At 39.9% G+C, this 22,390-nt stretch overlaps 1 protein-coding gene across 1 annotated transcript in view; it reads left to right on the top strand.

Moving 5' to 3' along the window:
* The window catches only part of LOC135525246 (polypeptide N-acetylgalactosaminyltransferase 18-like), an 89,696-nt gene extending 67,575 nt beyond the window's left edge, over positions 1-22,121 (top strand). Inside the window, exon 11 of the mRNA XM_064952964.1 lies at positions 21,905-22,121. Coding sequence (XP_064809036.1) covers positions 21,905-22,054 — 150 coding nt within the window. The 3' untranslated portion in view covers positions 22,055-22,121. The remainder of the gene's footprint in view (positions 1-21,904) is intronic.
* The last annotated feature ends 269 nt before the right edge of the window (positions 22,122-22,390 follow it).

The following is a 22,390-nucleotide window of genomic DNA, read 5'->3' as shown; positions in this document are numbered from 1 at the left end:
TGATACAATATTTTGTATTGGATCAGTCTAAACCTTTGCACATACACTAGTGGCCGAAATCTAAATTGCGCCTGGGCTGGAATAATGCATTAAGGCCTTTCTCTTGCATTTCAAAGATGATGGTACAAAAAATGCAGGTTTTATCTTTTTTATCATATCTAATGTGTTATATTCTCCTACATTAATTTCACATTTCCACAGATGTACCAGTGTTTATTTTCAAATGCATATCCTTGCTTCAGGTCCTGAGCTACAGGCAGTTAGATTTGGGTATGTCATTTTAGGCAAGAATTTAAAAAACGGGCGGATCCTTGAGGTTTTAAGCTACATATTTTAACATGGGCTATTTTTAGCACTTTTCTGGGATGTTTGATTATTTCAATTTCTTTACTGGGAAGCTTAGCAGAAGTAGACATGCTCTTGTTATTTATGTTAGTGCAGGGTGAGCTGCACACAGTGGACTTCCTGCTAGGGCACACCACCTCAGTGCTAACAGTATAACTCTTGCTCATATGCACATGACTACTGCATACAATAGCTGTAGGATCAGCAGAGGCATTCAGGGCAGTTAGAGGGACATAAATTAGGTTACTTACATTGTGTCTACCAACGCACCTGGGATAATGTACATTTTGTTGAAGCATCATGACAACTCCGGGACATAATGGTAAGGATTAACTGAGCTGGGCTTGGATCATTGATAAGTCATTGTCTCAATGCAGCCTTATAATGCTGTGAAAGGATCCAGGAACCCAAATAATGATCTACCAAGCTTTGTTTCCAGAAGGTAGTGATGGTAACTGAAGAACAGAGAGTGGTTAGTTAGTATTCAACCTACAATCCCATGAATAACTGTCACTGTGGAGTAGTGGACCACCAAAGTAATGCTGCCGGTGGCTGTTTGATCAAAAGTTGTGGGACTGCCTCTTGGGAGGGCACAAGGACTCCTGCTTTAACATCCAGTGGAAAGCTTAGTGTGTGTTTTTGAAGCCAGAGGTCCTTTGTGACGAGAGAGAGATTTAATCTGAAACGGACAGTCAGGAGCTGAGAATTATTTATAAGGGATCTTTTGAGATATTGAACTGTGTTTGACCCGAGGGAAATGTTGCGTCGTAAAACTATGAGAAGCCACATCGATTTTTATCAGCTTCTTATTTTATTGGTCCATTTGATTTGCCCCTTTATAGACACCACTTCAAATCCGCAATAAAACGAGAATTACAGAAATGTTAAGCACAATAACCAAGGCATGATGCGCACTTGCTGTAAACACATGTTTAATTCAGTTGGGAGGGTGGAGTGAATATTACCGGGAAGATGCCCCAAGGGAGGTGGGACAGGCAACGCGGAGTGTGAGCTGTTCTGTCAGGTTAGAGTGCTTGTCCTTACTACAGCACACTGAGCCAGGCCTCACATGCCAGAGCTGCTTAGCTGGAGACAAAGTCAGCAAGGATACTCAGCTATACATAATAATTTACTACCACAGCTGCTCCATCATCCGTCTACCCTACACAGACGGTTCAAAACCAGATGTTTTTAGAAGAATGTGTTGTTTTTACCTATATTCATATCCAATGCTTTCTGCTGAGAACTCTTACGGTTATAATTCTACCAAATAAAGACTCATGAAATGTCTAACACGTACACCATGTCCATTTTTTAATATTGGATACCTTCTGTGCATGGAATTGAAAATGATCCATCCCTGTCTAAGTTTCACACTTTGTTGTAATGTAAAATAAATGGCTATTTAATTACAAACAGTGTGTGGACAATTTTGATACTTGTGACTTTGGGAAAGTTTTGATTCTACTTTCAAACCAGCAGCAGGTAAAACACATTGAACGCTCCCTGAAGTACCTTTACAGAGTCCGAGCACAGGTCACATAGGCCTCACAGCCTATTTGACCCACACTCCTGAGCACACTGCACAAAGGCAAACATATGTGTGCAGGGTAAACAGTCTGCAATAAATCATTCCTATCTGAGTGAAGAGATTTAATTATCAAATTAAATGAATTATTTAAGGGATTTAGGTTTAGGGCCCTCTGGTATTGGAGTTCAATAGTTCCTGTCTGGGCACAATGGTTTGTAGCAGCATAAATTACGAGATGCACTGCTGAGAGATGAAAATCTAATGTAATTTGTTTGAGACTTACAGCAATATGCAATCATTGGACTGTTTTGCATTTGATCAATTGTTAAAAGGGGCGAACCCAGTGTTTCCCAAATTCGGTCCTCGGGGACCCCAAGGGGTGCTCAGATGAATCAACTAATCTATACTAATATTTGAATCAGCTGTGTAGTGCTAGGGCAAAAACGAAATATGCACCCCTTGGGGTCCAGAGGACCGAGTTTGGGAAACTGTGGGTTAACCGTTGTGAACTTGCCTTATGTTTTGCAGATGACAACTTGATCATCTGGGTTATTTATAGAAACCCTTCCCATAGCACATTGAAAAAACACATAGAAACACTGTACTATAGTATTCTCGTAAGATGATCACAAGAAAACTCTACTTTCAATGCTAAAATCTGTTTTATTTGGTATCTCATTAATGAACCTTTTCACATTCAAGTTGAAAACACTTAGCCAGCGTTAGCATCGCTACTAGTGAAACAATGGGAGTGGTAGGGCCCATGGCAGGATGCTTCAATAATCATGCCCAATGTCACTTCAAACCAAATGTTATAGCAGGTTATTATACGAATTATGGTATTTATATAACATTTTCCGTAGAATAACCATTTTGGGGAAAATACACACCAATACAATCGTTGACGAGCTATATCTCTGCAGATGATCTGATAAACACAGCTTGAGAACAGTTTTAAAGTTTGTTCGAGGTCTGGGAAATCATCAATGTCATTATGTCAAAGATTATGTTTTAGTAGGGACAACCAACCAAGATGATGTCATAGTAGGTGGAATCAACCAAGTAACAAACTAGCCTGATTGCCTTGAACAGAAATGAAGCATAGAGCAGGATGGATGAAGCTAAGAGGGGTTACTTGGCTGAGAAAATAATTGAGAACAAAAATGACCCTAAAAAGCTTTGCAAATCATTTAAGGAACTAGGCTGTGGTAGTACTACCAAAAACAAACTAAACAGTATTGAACTGAACATCAGGGGGGAGATGGTATATGAAAAAAGTAAAGTTGCCAATGAATTCAACTTTTTTTTTCTCCTTTCTTTTTTTTACTTCTGTTGCCAGCAAACTGGTTAGCAAGCTGCCCACCAGTTCTGGTTTGTACGGAAGCAACCAAGTCCAGAAGTATTATGTAGAGTTAGGGGTTCAGGCAAACTCTCTTTCTTTTGCAAAGGTAGCAACAGCCAAACTAGTCCAGTATGCTGGCAGAGCTTAATAAATGCTCCAAAGCCACAGGCCTGGATAATATTCCTGCAAGGTTTCTTATAGATTCTGCATAGCAAATTGGCCCTTGTATTACGCATATCGTTAATCTCTCTCTTGAACAAGGTACCTTTCCCAGGGACATGAAACAAGCTAAAGTTATACCTCTGTATAAGGGGATAAAGTCTGACCCTGGGAATTATAGGCCTGTATCTATCCTCTGTGTAACATCAAAGATCCTGGAGAGAGTTTTACATGAGCAAATGTAGGAACATGTTAACAAACAGGGTCTGATGTATGATTTTCAGTCGGGTTTTTAGAAAAACATACTCCACTGATTCATGTCAACTTTACTTGACTGACTTCCTCAGGAAAGAGATTGATGAGGGAAATCTCTGTGGAATGGTACTGCTTGACCTACAGAAGGCCTTTGAGACAGTTAACCACTGTCTTAATCTCCAAACTGGAGGCACTGGGGTTAAGCAGTATCCCTCTAGGCTGGGTAAAATCCTATTTATCAGGAAGGGAGCAAGTAGTAGAGGTTAATGGTTCACTGTCTCAGGCAAAACCAATGAGTTGTGGCGTTCTGCAGGGGAGCGTGCTTGGGCCTTTGCTGTTTTTATTGTATATTAACGAAATTAAAGATGCTTGTTCTTGCCTTTTTCTTTATGCGGATGACTCTACACTTCTGGTGTCTCACAAAAGTAAAACTATGTTGGGGAGCATACTTAGCGCAGAGTTTACTAAACATTCGCAAATGGCTTGGAGATAATAAACTATCTCTGCACTTAGGGAAAACTGAATCAATTGTTTTGGATCCAGACCTAAATTGAGATGGTCCTCTGAAATCAGTGTGGAGTTAAGGGGCGAGGTGCTGACTACTAAAACCTCTGTTAGCTCATTGGGATGTATCCTTGATGGAAGCTTAGGAGGTGTGAGCATGGCCAATAAAGTGCTAGGGAAGGTTAATGCCAGGACTACGTTTTTGGCTAGAAAGTCCAAGCTGCTTGATAAGGACTCCATGAACGTGCTAGCTACTGCCCTCATTCAATGCCATTTTGACTATGCTAGTACTTCCTGGTTTGGGGGCTTATCTAAATTTATGAAGGGGAAGGTCCAGATTGCCCAGAATAATCTGATCAGGGTAGTATTGAAGGTGAGTTCACATACTCACATAGGCAAGAGCTTGTTTCAGGAACTTACCTCTCTGCCTGTTGAGGCTTGGGTGTCCCAGATTAGACTAGGTTTGGTTTACAGGAGTATTTATGGTCCTGCGCTCAGATATCTAACTGATTACTTTCCTCGTGTTAGGAATGCACACAATCACAGCACCAGATCAGGTGTTGCTGATGTGTGCTTATTCAGGTTCAGGAGTAATGCTGGGAAAGGTACTGTCTTGTATACGTGGGCCTCAGAATGGAATGAGTTGCCTCTGCCCATTAAAAACAACATCCTCTCTGGGCAGCTTTAAAAATAAAGTAAAAATATGTTTGATGTTTTCTGTGGCGATATGAATAACCCCTATGATGTAACTGGATCGATGAGATGTTTTTCTTCTCTGTTTTTGTGTTATTATTTCACTGCCATACTGTGTTCGATCTTGTCTAGCCATCTTGTCTCAAGAGGACCACAATGGAAATAATTCCCAGACTTTGTGTTATCCTCAATGATTTTACTCATGTGCATGTGTGGCTTTTTCAAGTTTTGTGTGCTTGTTTTTTAAAATGGTCAAATTAATAAACTAAACTAAACTTAGCCACAGTATATGGGATAGTGTTACCTCGTACCTACTGCCGGCTAATAATTTGAAACAAATCATTTGATCAATGCAATTTCCCCTCCTGCAAATAAAATATTTTGTTTCTGTTAAGGTTTCACTTGAGGCTAATCAACATCTGAGGACAGTGGAAACTCAAAACCTTGCTAGATCAATAGGGGCTAGCTAGCTGTATATGCCTAATGTATTATTCTAATAGTACATTTAATGTCTTAAACATTCCAACATAGGCCTACTACCACTGATACCGCCTTTATATACAGTGCCTTCAGAAAGTATTCATACCCCTTGACTTATTTCACATTTTGTTGTGTTACAGCCTGAATTCAACATGTTTTTTTCTCACCCATCCACAATACCCAATAATGAGAAAGTGAAAACATGTCTGGAAACATTTGCACATTTATTGAGAATTAAATCCAGAAATATCTCATGTACATAAGTATTCATACATAAGTACATACATGTTAGAAACACCTTTTGACAGTGATTACAGCTTTGAGTCTTTCTGGGTAGGTTCTTTAAGAGGTTTCCATACCTGGATTGTACAATATTTGACCATTTAAAAAATATATACAGTGCCTTGCGAAAGTATTCGGCCCCCTTGAACTTTGCAACCTTTTGCCACATTTCAGGCTTCAAACATAAAGATATAAAACTGTATTTTTTTGGTGAAGAATCAACAACAAGTGGGACACAATCATGAAGTGGAACGACATTTATTGGATATTTCAAACTTTTTTAACAAATCAAAAACTGAAAAATTGGGCGTGCAAAATTATTCAGCCCCCTTAAGTTAATACTTTGTAGCGCCACCTTTTGCTGTGATTACAGCTGTAAGTCGCTTGGGGTATGTCTCTATCAGTTTTGCACATCGAGAGACTGAAATTTTTTCCCATTCCTCCTTTCAAAACAGCTCAAGCTCAGTGAGGTTGGATGGAGAGCATTTGTGAACAGCCATTTTCAGTTCTTTCCACAGATTCTCAATTGGATTCAGGTCTGGACTTTGACTTGGCCATTCTAACACCTGGATATGTTTATTTTTGAACCATTCAATTGTAGATTTTGCTTTATGTTTTGGATCATTGTCTTGTTGGAAGACAAATCTCCGTCCCAGTCTCAGGTCTTTTGCAGACTCCATCAGGTTTTCTTCCAGAATGGTCCTGTATTTGGCTCCATCCATCAATTTTAACCATCTTCCCTGTCCCTGCTGAAGAAAAGCAGGCCCAAACCATGATGCTGCCACCACCATGTTTGACAGTGGGGATGGTGTGGTCAGGGTGATGAGCTGTGTTGCTTTTATGCCAAACATAACGTTTTGCATTGTTGCCAAAAAGTTCAATTTTGGTTTCATCTGACCAGAGCACCTTCTTCCACATGTTTGGTGTGTCTCCCAGGTGGCTTGTGGCAAAGTTTAAACAACACTTTTATGGATATCTTTAAGAAATGGCTTTCTTCTTGCCACTCTTTCATAAAGGCCAGATTTGTGCAATATACGACTGATTGTTGTCCTATGGACAGAGTCTCCCACCTCAGCTGTAGATCTCTGCAGTTCATCCAGAGTGATCATGGGCCTCTTGGCTGCATCTCTGATCAGTCTTCTCCTTGTATGAGCTGAAAGTTTAGAGGGACGGCCAGGTCTTGGTAGATTTGCAGTGGTCTGATACTCCTTCCATTTCAATATTATCGCTTGCACAGTGCTCCTTGGGATGTTTAAAGCTTGGGAAATCTTTTTGTATCCAAATCCGGCTTTAAACTTCTTCACAACATTATCTCGGACCTGCCTGGTGTGTTCCTTGTTCTTCATGATGCTCTCTGCGCTTTTAACGGACCTCTGAGACTATCACAGTGCAGGTGCATTTATACGGAGACTTGATTACACACAGGTGGATTGTATTTATCATCATTGGTCATTTAGGTCAACATTGGATCATTCAGAGATCCTCACTGAACTTCTGGAGAGAGTTTGCTGCACTGAAAGTAAAGGGGCTGAATAATTTTGCATGCCCAATTTTTCAGTTTTTGATTTGTTAAAGTTTGAAATATCCAATAAATGTCTTTCCACTTCATGATTGTGTCCCACTTGTTGTTGATTCTTCACAAAAATACAGTTTTATATCTTTATGTTTGAAGCCTGAAATGTGGCAAAAGGTTGCAAAGTTCAAGGGGGCCGAATACTTTTGCAAGGCACTGTATTTGGGCGAGCAATGTCAGTGGCATAGTCTAAGATACAGTAGAATAGGATATAATACAGTATATACATATGAGATGAGTAATGCAAAATATGTAAACATTATTAAAGTGGCCAATTATTCCAAGTCTATGTATTTAGGGCAGCAACCTCTAATGTGCTAGTGATGGCTATTTTAATAGTATTTAACAATCTGATGGCCTTGAGATAGAAGCTGTTTTTCAGTCTCTCGGTCCCATCTTTGATGCACATGGACTGACCTCGCCTTCTGGATGATAGCGGGTTGAACAGGCAGTGGCTCAGGTGGTTGTTGTCCTTGATGATCTTTTTGGCCTTCCTGTGACATCGGGTGCTGTAAGTGTCCTGGAGGGCAGGTAGTTTGCCCCCGGTGATGCACTGGGCAGACAGCACCACCCTCTGGAGAGCCCTGCTGTTGTGGGCGGTGCAGTTTCCGTACCAGGCAGTGATACAGCCCGACAGGATGCTCTCAATTGTGCACCTGTAAAAGTGTGTGAGGGTTTTAGGTGCCAAGCCACATTTCTTCAGCCTCCTGAAGTTGAAGAGGCGCTGTTGTGCCTTCTTCATCACACTGTATGTGTGGGTGGAGCATTTCAGTTTGTCCTTGATCTGAACGCCGTCGATGTGAATAGGGGGTGCTCCCTCTGCTGTTTCCTGAAGTCCACGATCAGCTCCTTTTTGTTTTGTTGACGTTGGGCGAGGGGTTATTTTCCTGGAACCAGACTCCCAGGGCCCTCACCTCCTCCCTGTAGGCTGTCTTGTCATTGTTGGTAATCAAGCCTATTAATGTTGTGTCGTCTCCAAACTTGTTGATTTCTGTTGGAGGCGTGTATGGCCACACAGTCATGGGTGAACAGGGAGTACAGGAGGGGGCTGAGCACTCATCCTTGTGGGGCCCCAGTGTTGAGTATCAGTGAAGTGGAGGTGTTTTTTCCTACCTTCACCACCTGGGGGCAGCCCGTCAGGAAGTCCAGGACCAAGTTGCACAGGGCAGGGTTCAGACCCAGGGCCTCCAGCTTAATGATGATGGGGTATTGTGTGTAGGCAATTGGCAAAAAATCTCTATTTAATACATGTTAAATTCATGTTGTAACACAACAAAATGTGGAAAAAGTCCAGGGGTGTGAACAGGGCTGTGGGGGGTCATGACATTTTGTGAGCCGGTGATTGTCAAGCAAATAACTGCTGGTCTCGCAGTAATTGACCGTTAATTAACATAAACACATTTAGCATCTCCTGGCTTCCTACAAGCCACTGATGTAGACCTTTTGGAACAACTACATTTTAAAGTCTAATAAATCCATGTAATATAGCCTACACCTTCACAATAAATCCATTATTTATTTTAGACAGGTCTAAAGAAACATGATATGTAGAACAGAACAGCATACTCTGAGTTGTCCTTATGTTAGGCCCTGATCTGGCTTTGCCATATGGCTGTGGGCTACACTAGTTTATTTAGCAGACAGGATTTGCTTAGGATTCCGTGGCATTATTTCATATTATATTATTATAGGTCAGTACAGGTGCATCAAAGTTGGGACCGAGAGACTGAAAAACAGCTTCTATCTCAAGGCCATCAGACTGTTAAACAGTAACCACTAACATTGAGTGGCTGCTGCCAACACACTGACTCAACTCCAGCCACTTTAATAATGGGAATTGATGGGAAATGGTGTAAAATATATCACTAGCCACTTTAAACAATGCTACCTAATATAATGTTTACTTACCCTACATTATTCATCTCATATGTATACGTATATACTGTACTCTATATCATCCACTGCATCTTTATGTAATACATGTATCACTAGCCACTTTAACTATGCCTCTTTGTTTACATACTCATCTCATATGTATATACTGTACTCGATACCATCTACTGTATCTTGCCTATGCTGCTCTGTACCATCACTCATTCATATATATTTATGTACATATTCTTTATCCCCTTACACTTGTGTATAAGACAGTAGTTTTGGAATTGTTAGTTAGATTACTTGTTGGTTATTACTGCATTGTCGGAACTAGAAGCACAAGCATTTCGCTACACTCGCATTAATTAACATCTGCTAACCATGTGTATGTGACAAATAAAATTTGATTTGATATATTATATTTGTCACATACACATGGTGAGCAGATATTAATGCTAGAGGAGCGAAATGCTTGCGCTTCTAGTTCCGACCATGCAGTAATATCTAACAAGTAATCTAACCTAACAATTTCACAACAACTACCTTATACACACACAAGTGTAAAGGACTGAATAAGAGTAGGTACATAAAAATATATGAATGAGCGATGGCTGAACGGCATAGGCAAGATGGTATAGAGTACTGTATATACATATGAGATGAGTAATGTAGGGTATGTAAACATTATTTAAAGTGGCTAATGATTACATTTATTACATAAATGTTTTCATTATTAAAGTGGCTACTCAAAGTTAGTGATGGCTGTTTAACAGTCAATACAATGCTTAGTACCAGGCAGTTAGCAAGTTCGGTAGACTACTAATGGACTTCAGCAGCATCAGAGCTTGGAGAAGCCTAATTACCATGACGAAGCGGTCACGTGGAATTTGACTGCCTTTATGACTGTGTGGTTTTACGGTCACCAGAACAGCCCTAGATGTGAATACTTTCTGAAGGCAATGTCAGCCTATGCAATCACCTCAAATAGTAGTTGTGCGCTTCCCGTGCTATGTATTCTATAGGGGCTATATATCAAAGATAATTTGGTTAAAAATAAAAAGCAGCGCGACAACGGTCAATATTGAGAGTTTGGAGATAAATGCATTGCCTACAGAAAGCTGAGACCCTATTTCCAACTGTCACAACAAAGGGTAGTGAAATACGACTAAATGGTTATGGTATTATTGGCTAGGGCTGTCCCTGCATGTCCGTTGTGCCCAGCGCACATCCAAGCTTGGAGTTACATTTCCACCTTGCCTGGCTGACTAATCTACCAGCTCGCATTTGTTGCCTATGTTTTAGATCTAGTACTTATTTGACTCATGTACTTTATTTTACAGCATTATTTGAAAGGATTTTGAATTTGTTTAGGGGCAGAAAGGCTTTAGTCATGAGATATGCTGTTGAGGTTTTACGCACAGCCCATAGATTATAAGCAAGTATTTAATTCTGATCAGTGCAGTTTGTATTTGAGGACACTGAAGCACTGCTTGCAAATCTAAACTGTGAACATACAGTACTTAAGTTTTTTTGCCTATTGACCTAAGTCATACATTTAAGTTGAAATTAGTGAGTGTGGAGTGCAGAGAATCCTAGAAGTTTGGCTACTGTTTGTTAAACCGAGAATAATCTATGCCTACATGTATATTACATCTATATTTGGAGGCTAAATATATAGCCAAATTATTAAGAACTTTTGCCCATTGAGCTTTGCAGCCTAAAGGACACTTACAGTACATTCAGAAATTGTTCAGATCACTTGACTTTTTCCACATTTTGTTACGTTACAGCCTTATTCTAAAATGGATTTTTTTTAAATTATCTTCATCAATCTACACACAATACCCCATTACGACAAAGCGAAAACAGGTTTTTAAACATTTTTGCAAAGGTATATTTAAAAAAAACGTATTTACATAAGTATTCAGACCCTTTGCTATGAGACTCGAAATTGAGCTGAGGTGCATCCGGTTTCCATTGATCATCCTTGATGTTTCTACAACTTGATTGGAGGCCACCTGTGGTAAATTCAATTGATTGGACATGATTTGGAAAGGCACACACCTGTCTATATAAGGTCACACAGTTGACAGTGCATGTCAGAGAAAAAAACAAGCCATGAGGTTGAAGGAATTGTCCATAGAGCTCCAAGATAGGATTGTGTCAAGGCATAGATCTGAGGGAGGATAAATGTCTGCAGCATTGAAGGTTCCAAGAACACAGTGGCCTCCATCATTCTTAAATGGAAGAAGTTTGGAACCACAAAGACACTTACTAGAGCTGGCCGCCTGACCAAACGGAGCAATCGAGAGAGAAGGGCCTTGTTCAGGGAGGTAACCAAGAACCTGATGGTCACACTGACAGAGCCCCAGAGTTCCTCTGTGGAGATGGGAGAACCTTCTAGAAGGACAACCATCTCTGCATACTCCACCAATCAGGCCTTTATGGTAGAGTGGCTAGACAGAACTCACCCCTCAGTAAAAGGCACATGACAGCCTGCTTGGAGTTTGCCAAAGGGTACCTAAAAGACTCCGACCATGAGAAACAAGATTCTCTGGTCTGATGAAAATAAGATGGAACTCTTTGGACTGAATGCCAAGAGTCAAGTCTGGAGGAAACCTGGCAACATCCCTATGGTGAAGCATGGAAGTGGCAGCCTCATGCTATGGGGATGTACAAAGTACAGAGATCCTTGATGAAAACCTGCTCCACTGCACTCAGGGCCTCAGACTGGGGTGACAGTTCACCTTCCAACAGGGCAATGACCCTAAGCATACAGCCAAGACAATGCAGGAGTGACTTCGGAACAAGTCTCAATGTACTTGAGTGGCCCAGACTTGAACCTGATCGAACATCTCTGGAGAGACCTGAAAATAGCTGTACTACGACACTCCCCATCCAACCTGATAGAGCTTGAATGGATCTGCAGAGAAGAATGGAATAAACTCCCCAAGTACAGGTGTGCCAAGTTTGTAGCGTCATACCCAAGAATACTTAAGGTATTTTTTATTAAAGGAATTAGCAAAATATTCTAAAAAGCTGTTTTTGCTTTGTCATTATGAGGTATTGTGTGTAGATTGATGATGGGGGGGAAAAACAATTGAATCCATTTCAGAATAATGCTGTAACGTAACAATGTGGAAGAAGTCAGGGGTCTGAAAACTCTCTGAATGCACTGTATTTAACAGGCAGCTTTTGATTAAGGGACCTAACGTCTCCTGACAACTCTCCTCTTGCGCCTCACGGTCCAATGTGCTCTACACCTCCTGCGGACTGGATAATCTGCATCTGGGCATGATTATTGTTATACCCACTGAGTGGCTGGACTCACATTTTATAGGCTTTGCCTTGGGATCGAAATTATGTCATAATGGCATTGACATGAGGTAATAGTGATATTTTTACATAATTTGGATTATAACAGCTTCAATCTCCCATCATAACCACGCCGTGGGATTTATTTAAGAAACTTTAGAGGCAGAGTTTCAGATGTTTTCGGAAGATGGGCAGGGACTCCACTGTCCTGACGTTAGGGGGAAGCTCATTCTACCAGTAGGGTGCAAGGACGGAGAAGCTCTTTGACTGGGCTGAGCAGGAGCTGCCCTCAGAGTACTCAATTTGGGGTGTAGGGTTTGAGCATAGCCTGAAGGTAGGGAGTGGCAGTTCCCTTGCTGCTCCAAAGGCAAGCACCAGGGTCTTGAAGATGATGTGAGCTTTGACTGGAAGCCAGTGTAGTGTGGAGCGGGGTGGGGTGGAGGAGGGGGGTGATGTGGGAGAACTTGGGAAGGTTGAACACCAGGCGGGCTGCGGCATTCTGGACAAGTTGCAGGGGTTTGATGGCACAAGCGGCAGCCCAGACAACAGAGAGTTGCAGTAGTCTAGACGGGAGATGACAAGTGTCTGGATTAACACCTGTGCCGTTTCCTGTGTGACGAAAGGTTGTACTCTACGGATGTTGTAGAGCATGAACCTGCAGGAGCGAGTCACTTTTTTGATGTTTGCAGAGAACAAAAGGGTGTTGTCCAAGGTTATGCCAAGGTTCTTTGCACTCTCGGAGCAGGGGACTGTGGAGTTGTCAAACGTGATGGAGAAGTCTTGGAGGGGGCAGGCTTTCCATTGGAGGATGAGTAGCTCGGTCTTGTTGAGATTAAGCTTTATGTTGGTGGGCCAACATCCAAGCTGAGATGTCTGCCAGGCATGCAGAGATGCATGTCACCAGCTGGATGTCAGGAGGGGGGGGGGGAAGCAAAAAGTAGTTGAATGTCATCCACATAGCAATGATGGGAGAGACCATGTGAGGATATGACTGAGCTTAGTGACTTGGCGAAAAGAGGATGACCTAGAACCGAGCCCTGGGGGACACCAGTAGTGAGAGCACGTGATTGCAGACAGAGATTCTCTGTCCCCTTTGTCGCATAGATGTTTAGATATCGCAACTAGGATTGGGCGATGTCAACATATGTCCTAATATGATTATGTACCCATAAAACATTTTTTTTTACAATGACGGCCTACCAAAAGGCCAAAGGACTCCTTGTGTGGATGGGGGCTGGAATTAAAAATAAATGTAATAAAAATATAGAACAAAACACACATCACGACAACATTACATAAAGAGAGACCTAAGACGACAACATAGCGTGGTAGCAGCACAACATTGCAGCAGCACAACATGGTAGCAGCACAACATGGTACAAACTTTATTGGGCAATGACAACAGCAGAAAGGGCAAGAAGGTAGAGACAACGATACATGACGCAAAGCAGCCACAACTGTCAGTAAGTGTGTCCATGATTGTGTCTTTGAATGAAGAGATGGAGATAAAACTGTCCAGTTTGAGTGTTTGTTGCAGCTCGTTCCAGTCGCTAGCTGCAGCGAACTGAAAAGAGGAGCGACCCAGGGATGTGTGTTTTGGTGACCTTTAACAGAATGTGACTGGCAGAACGGGTGGAGGATGAGGGCTGCAGTAGATACACCCGATAGGGGGGAGTGAGGCCTAAGAGGGTTTTGTAAATCAGCATCAACCAGTGGTTCTTGCCACGGGTATACAGGGATGAGCAATTTACAGATTAGTATAGAGTGCAGTGATGTGTCCTATAAGGAGCATTGGTGGCAAATCTGATGGCCGTATGGTAAAGAACATCTTGCCGCTCAAGTACACCCTTACCTGCCTATCTATAAATTACGTCTCCGTAATCTAGCAGGGGTAGGATGGTCATCTGAATCAGGGTTAGTTTGGCAGGTGGGGGGAAAGAGGAAACCAAGTCTAGATGTAACTTTAGCCTGCAGCTTTGATATGTGCTGAGAGAAGAACAGTGTACTGTATATCCATACTCCCAAGTACGTGTATGAGGTGACTACCTCAAGCTCTAAACCATCAGAGGTAGTAATCACACCTGTGGGGAGAAGGGCATTCTTCTTACCAAACCACATGACCTTTGTTTTGGAGATGTTCAGAACAAGGTTAAGGGCAGATATACCATGCTATCGCCCTATTGGCCACCCCAATAATAGAATGCAACTGGACGAATATGGACGACAGATGTTGTTAAACGCCGCACAAAGGCTAAGTGCAGGCAATGGCAGATCTATTCTAGTATTCCTTTCTGGTGGAGGAGCAAAACTGGTTTGTGTGTGCGTCTGTGCCTGTCTGTGTGGCGCACACATGATGGAGAATTAATTGTCTGATGAAGAACGGGCCATCTTAACATAGTCAGCTAGTTTATAGGCCTACATCATGGGCTGGATAGAAGCAGTCTACTGTCTTCAGAACTGGATAATAATTGCTTTATTTGCCTCTTGAAATAATTAAAAAATAAATAATATCGTTACAACTCTCATAAAGCTATTATTGAGAATAGTCTATGCTTAGGCTTAAACTATGGACTTTTATTCTTGTTATTTTTGAAAGCCACACCTTTAGGACAACACCTTCATAGGCTAGAATATTTGGGAAATAAGCTCATGTTTATAACTTTAAATTTGTCTGGAAGCTTTTATGATATGCCTAGTAGGAAGATAGGTTATTGCCAATTTCGGCCTGCATGGATAATTTCTTTCTTAATAAGCTTAAACTTGTCATTAGATTTTTCTATAAGCTGTTGATATTGTTTGTTCTCCCTCATTATTAGTACTCTTGGCTACCTTACGTTTTTAGGCTATTCAAATAACTTTTTGAGATGGAAGTCTGTTACATTCATTGTTTGATCGGGAGAAAGCCATGCATAAAATGATGAAGAATACCCTTCAGTCATGTATTCATAGCCTATCGAATGGAGAGAAAAGGGGAATATAGGCTATAATATTGATTAATATGTATAGCTTTGTAAGACTATAAATGACCAACCACTCAGCTTTGGAGTAGTGAGGTCTGTTTCCCTATTTTGAGAGGAGCGATCTACTTCCAGCAATTGTGCTAAGCTAACTATATGCGAACTTCAATAATCTCCAAACTGCATGTAGAGACATAAAAATGGTATCCATGTGTTCGTCTGACAGGGTAAGTAGAAAAACGACCTATATCTCGAAATCTTGCTGTATCCCTTTAAGTTAATTAATGGACTGCTGAATTCATTAATGGACTGTTGAATGTGTATTTTTTTCTTTTGCTTTGTTTGTTCTTTTCCATATTATGTCTATCTCTAAGAAGGGCTGAAAATAGTCCAAATTAACATATGTAGTCTTAGAAATAAGGTTCATGAAATCAATAACTTGCTAACATTCATATATTAGCCATTTCTGAGACTCACTAAAATAATTAATTTCATGATACAGCAGTAACAATGCAAGTATATAACATCCTATAGAAGAGACAGAAATGGGGGTGGTGTTGATGTATATATTCAGAGCCATATCCCTGTAATGCTTTGAAAACATCTTATTCAATTGTATTGACTGGTTTTCATCAAGCGGTCTGCTCAAGAAGCAGCTTCTCACTGCTTCTCACTAACCAGCCTGTGATCTGGTTCAGGTTATTGATCAACCTACCAGGGTGTATCCAAACACTACAGGAACAAGATAATCCACATGTATCGATCACTTTTTTACTAATACTGTAGAACTTTGTTCTAAAGCTGTATACGTACCCATTGGCTCACAATACAGTGGCAATATCCAGGAAAGCCAAAGTTCCAAAAGCTGGGCCTAAAGAGATCATAGACAATATTTTGCTGTGACTCTTCTGTGGATGATGTAAAAAGTATTTGTTGGTGTGATGTGATTAATAAGGAGCATCCAGGCGCTGAACTTGATAAATGTATGAAATTGCTTCTTCCAATTATTGATAAACATGCACCTTTTAAGAAAGACTGTTAGAACTGTTAAGGCTGCATGGATTGATGAGGGTTTGAAAAACTGTATGGTTGAAAGAGATGGGGGCAAAAAGAGTGGCTTATAAGTCTGACTGCACATCTGAGAAATGATGTGACTAAACTCAACAAAAAGAAGAAGAAACTGTATTATGAAGCCAAGATCAATGATATAAAGAATAATGGAGAAAATACTTTGGAATACTTTAATTTAAATTGTTCAGAAAGACAAATTCAACTCCATCTTTCATTGAAATTGATGGCTTATTCTTCACAAAACCATTTCATGTTGGCAATTATTTTTATGATTATTTAATTGTCAAAGTGGGCAAACTTATGCAGGAAATGTCAACAATGAACAGTGAGCCATTGTACTCATGTATAAAAAAACAAATAATGAAAGAAAAACATTTCCAATTTGAATTTTATTATTGGAGAGGTGGAAAAATTGTTATTGGTCAATAAGGACAAACCTTCTGGCATAGATAACTTAGATGGAAAGCTACTGAGGATGGTAGCTGACTCTCTAGCCACTCCTATCATCATATCTTTCATCTGAGCTTAGAGGAAAGCCTTTATCCTCAGGCCTGGAGAGAAGCTAAAGTCATTCCGCTAGCCAAGAGTGGTAAAGCGGCCTTTACTGGTTCTAACAGAAGACTTAGCAAACTCTTAGCAAACTGTTGGACAAATTTGTGTTTGACCAAATACAATGCTATTTCTCTGTAAATAAAATAACAGACTTTCAGCATGCTTACAGAGAAGGGCACTCAACATGTACTGCACTGACACAAATGACTGATGATTGGTTGAAAGAAATTGGTAATAAGAAGATTGTGGGATTGTGGTACTATTAGATTTCAGTCCAGCCGTTGATATTATTGACCATAACCTGTTGTTGAGGAAACATGTGTTATGGCTTTTCATCCTCTGCCATATCGTGGATTCAGAGCTATCTACCGTATCTAATAGAACTCAAAGGGTTTTCTTTAATGGAAGCTTCTCAAATGTCAAATATGTAAAGTGTAGTGTTCTGCAGGGCAGCTCTCTAGGTCCTCTACTCTTTTCTATTTTTATCAATGACCTGCCATTGGCATTAAACAACGCATGTGTGTCCATGTATGCTGATGATTCAACCATATACAGTGGTTCCTCAATATTAAAAGTTTTGAGATGATGCTGTGGGACTTAGAGGTAATTTGTGGTTTACTACGTTACCCTGTGCCACTGCTTCATTGCTCCAGACCACCACAAGGGGGAGTTAGAGCAATGATTATGCGTTTTGGTGCTAATGCTAATGTACTTAAATTGAATGCTAGAAACTGATAATTGTTCAATATTGAATTTCAATAAATGGAATGATGAGGATGAAGATGATTGAATTTAGAACAATAGTGTAAGAATTGCGATTCCTCTGTCCTGCACGCACACCCGAAAAAAGACACTTGGTTTTGGTCAGAAGAAGCTGTAACTAGACCGTAGCATATTACTTACTAAAACATTTGTTACACAAAGGTTTTTTTTCTAAGAGAAACAAAAATGTTCAATTATATTCCATGATATTCTTAAGATATATGTGTTGACTGAATATACAGTGGGGCAAAAAAAGTATTTAGTCAGCCACCAATTGTGCAAGTTCTCCCACTTAAAAAGAGGAGAGGCCTGTAATTTTCATCATAGGTACACTTCAACTATGACAGACAAAATGAGGGGAAAAAATCCAGAAAATCACATTGTAGGATTTTTAATTAATTTATTTGCAAATTATGGTGGAAAATAAGTATTTGTTTGGAATTCTCTCCTGAACATTTTAAAATGTAATGATCTAGTTTCGTTGGTGGAGTTTAATCACTTGATCGATGTATATATCATGGAAGAGTGTAGTTGTTTTTAGGCCAGCTGTTTTTAGTCGAAACGTTTGTGTTTTTAATGTAAAATGTTTTTGTTGTACTGTATGTGTGATTATAGTTTTGTTTAATGTTGTGTTAGTGTATGTAAGTTGTTTTTGTTTTGTCAGAAAAGTTGTTCCCTCTGCTGCTATTGGCCCAGGTCTCTCTTGGAAAAGAGATGTTATCTCAATGACAAAAAAACCTGTATAAATAAAGGTAAAATATATTTTAAAAATCACTCTCCACCTCATGGCCTCAAACTGCACCATTTTGTTTCTCTCCGTCGCCCACACGCACTTCAAACATTTGGATAATAAAGCATTTACAGGCTGACATTGGTTGATTTGAATACTTTTGACAGCCAAAATTCAACCCATAACCTTTTGAACGTTTTAACATTCCCAGAAGGCATGTAATTATTATAACCTACTGCAGGGTTAAACCTTCTGAATTAATGATTATATTAAAGATAGGCTCTCTGAACTCATTAAAGAGGCAGCTTCTATCAGTTATCCAACCATTATTATTATTATTATTATTATTAAACTTGCATTATAATTATATAAAAGCCCCTTTAGATATTCTCTGTAAGGTTTTACATTTCTAAATCAATATCACAGACCAGATTTGCCCTAACGAAGATTGCATCAACCCCTACAAATATATACATTTATTATTAACCCTTATTTATAATTGTATAAAATCCCCTTGAATATTAATTTAGAATCCTCCAATCCTCTAAATTGAATTAGATTTACAGGGACATTTTATTGATCTGCAGTTATTTTCATTTAGAATCTGCCTCAATGAGTTCCGAGAGCTGTGTCATACTAATTATTATTGGATTATTCACCATGGCAGCCACTTGTTAGTACAAAATTGAAAATAATGTGCATTTTAATTTGATCAAATTCAAGAATATATGTGTACCACTGTAGATGCTGTTTTTATTTACAGTAGTTATGTACAGCGATAGTCAATCTCTCCTCAACTCTTAGCCAAGAGAGACTGGCATGCATAGTATTTATATTAGCACTCCGATTACAATTAAGAGCAAAACATGCCGCTCTGTTCTGGGCCAGCTGCAACTAGGTATTTCCTTCCAGCACTCGACCACACGACTGGACAATGATCAAGATTAGACAAAACTAGAGCCTGCGGGACTTGCTTTTTGGAGTGTGGTGTCAAAAAAGCAGAGCATCTCTTTGTTACGGACAGACCTCTCCCCATCTTTACAACCATTGACTCTATGTTTTGACCATGACATTTTACAATCTAATGTAACACCAAGTAATTTAGTCGCATCAACTAGTTCAACAGCCAACACCATTCATTACCAGATTCAGCTGAGGTCTAGAACTTAGGGAATGATTTGTACCAAAGAAAATTCTCTTCGTTTTAGAGATGTTCAGGACCAGTTTATTAATTGTAGTTAGTGCTAGTTTGCCCACCAGAGGGCATCTTTGAGAAGCTAAGTTATTGAAATGACATGGAGCTGTAGACCTAAGAGTCAAAGGGAGCCTTGAATTGACTATATGGGATTGGTTTTTAGAAATGTAGCTAATTCATTTGATGAATATTCTGGGTTTTTTATTGCAAGAAAAACGAAAAAGCATTTCTTACTGTAGCTGTTATAGGATAACTTACTTATTGGCATAAAAGCCTACTTCAATATACAGTACATCAATCAATCACTCATTAATTTGTGCACGGCATCACACAACATACTTGTCATCCATGTATTTAAATACAGTCAAGCATTTTAGTTATTAAACTTAAAGCTAAAGCGATTTAATTAATTCAGAAAATGTTCTAATTTGTGCAAGACTGCGCAAATATCTGTGTACTTGGTCTACGCAAACACTGGCTCAGTAAAGCATCAAACATAATTGTCTGCAACGCTGAAATTGGCTACTTCTATGTGAATTAATGAGGAGGCGGAACACACCTCAATTCAAACTGTTAGAAAATATGTGTTAGAAATTCATTTGAAATTGACATGTTGAAACAGCCTATAAATAATTAGCAGGCAGCCCGTGTTAACTGTCCTATTGCGTAATAATCACATTTTGGAACAGTGAGTGCATTCTGACATCACGTGCATAAAACGACTCACGCTGGGGTGACCATTAGAGATATTTGGAACTCACATATGAAAAGGTTGTCAGGACTGAGAATGGACCTTTTTCAGGAACACTCAACACCTATTGGAAAGTCATTATGGTGTTTTTGGCATTCAAATTTGTGTAATTGTCCCACAAAAAAAGAAACCTCTATCCCAGGGTTAGGCATTCAGAAGACGTAGGCAATTATTTTTTTACCTGGTCTTTGCTCTTTTCATATTTATTTTGGATCCTGACAAACTCCTCAGTCTCTGCAGGTGACCAGCATACCATACAATTATGCTGCCACCACATTACTAAACATTTTCATTTGAAGGCAGCAAAATGTGACAATTGTGAAAGGGGTGTGTAGACTTCCACGAGGCACTGTATCTGTCTTTGAGTAGCATGTCACTGCAGATGCTGTTAAAGTGGTTTCTTTCTCATCTGGTGGTTGCCATTTAACATCCTCGATTAACTTAATCTGAGATCTTCAGGGTTCCTGCAGACACAATCAAGCCATTTTTTTTTATATATTTTTTTACAATGGACAAATCCTCCACTTCCACTGGCACCTGCAGAAGTCTAACTTTGTTACAATAATGTGTATATATATATTTTTTGTATTTATTTCACCTTTATTTATTTAAGCAGGTAGGCCAGTTGAGAACAAGTTCTCATTTACAACTGCGACCTGGCCAAGATCAAGCAAAACCTTGCGAAAAAACAACACAGAGTTGCACATAAACACACGTACAGTCAATAACATAATGAGAAAATCTATGTACAGTGTGTGCAAATGTAGAAGATTAGGGAGGTGAGGCAATAAATAGGCCATAGTCGATGTCATTACAATTTAGCATTAACACTGGAGTGATAGATGTGCAGATGATGATGTGCAAGTAGAGATACTGGGGCGCAAGAGAGGGCGAGGAAAAGCAGGACCTAACAGAGACATTAACCTGGGGTTGAAGGCTTTTAGATCGTTATCCTTAGTGATTGTAGGCTAGCCTCCGTTATATAGATTCTCGTTATTCCCCAGGTGACATTATCAAACGGCCTCCCTTATGGCTCAGTTGGTAGAGAAAGTCTCCACACCCCTTTCACAATTGTCACATTTTGCTCCGTTCAAATTTCCATTTCAAGTAATGTGGTGGCAGCATCATTTTATGGGTATGCTTTTGTCACCTGCAGGGACTGAGGAGTTTGGCACATGCAAACGCCAGGGTTGTGAGTTCGATTCCCACGGAGGGCCAGTACGAAGAAGTATGAAAATATGCACTGGAAAATCTATGCACTGGATAAAAGCGTCTGCTAAGTTACTAAAATGTAAAAGATCCATCTGCATGAATTTTCTCTCTGTGATTACAGATGTATCATGTTGATTTTAAAGGGCCTCATTGGCCTGCCATTACAAGTTGGAGCTCCTGATGGACAAAATGTATTTCATCACAGGGAAATGACTGGACATAATGCATTTCAGCACAGGGAAATGACTGGACACAATGTATATGAGCAAAGTGAAATGACTTTATAACTCAACATTTTGTATTTGCTCTGTGTCCTAAAGGGAGGCTCCATAGAAAACATGAATTCCAAACGTTGCCTGGAGCTGGTAGAGAATGGCGAAACGGAGTTTGGCTACCAGCTGGCAATACAGAAGTGCTCTGGTCAGAAATGGACAATCACCAACCTACTGTCAACCTACACTCTCCAATGAGAGGATCCTGAGTCCTGCAGGGGAAAGAGCTGCCCATGGTGAACACTGGACCTGTGACTGACAGACATAGAAGCTTTGCTTCTTTAAAAATCTATTTATTGAGGCAATAATTGAATTATGAGTAGGCTGACACTTTTAGTACCTTGATGTCTCTTAGACTCAAAGACATCATTTGATAAATGTAAACAATGTCCTTTGTTAATATATGGGATTGAACTGGCAGACTTGAGTCTATAGTGAGACTTACATGTTTCAATGTATTTTGGCTCTAATATACATTGTAATTTATGCTACTGTGTAGCATGTTTTTTGAAAAACCTTTTATTCTTGTTTGGT

Source organism: Oncorhynchus masou, chromosome 31, assembly GCF_036934945.1.
Source record: "Oncorhynchus masou masou isolate Uvic2021 chromosome 31, UVic_Omas_1.1, whole genome shotgun sequence".
Taxonomy (NCBI): Eukaryota; Metazoa; Chordata; class Actinopteri; order Salmoniformes; family Salmonidae; genus Oncorhynchus; species Oncorhynchus masou.
The sequence above is the reverse complement of the archived record's forward strand: the minus strand, read 5'-3'. Positions and strand labels throughout refer to the sequence as shown.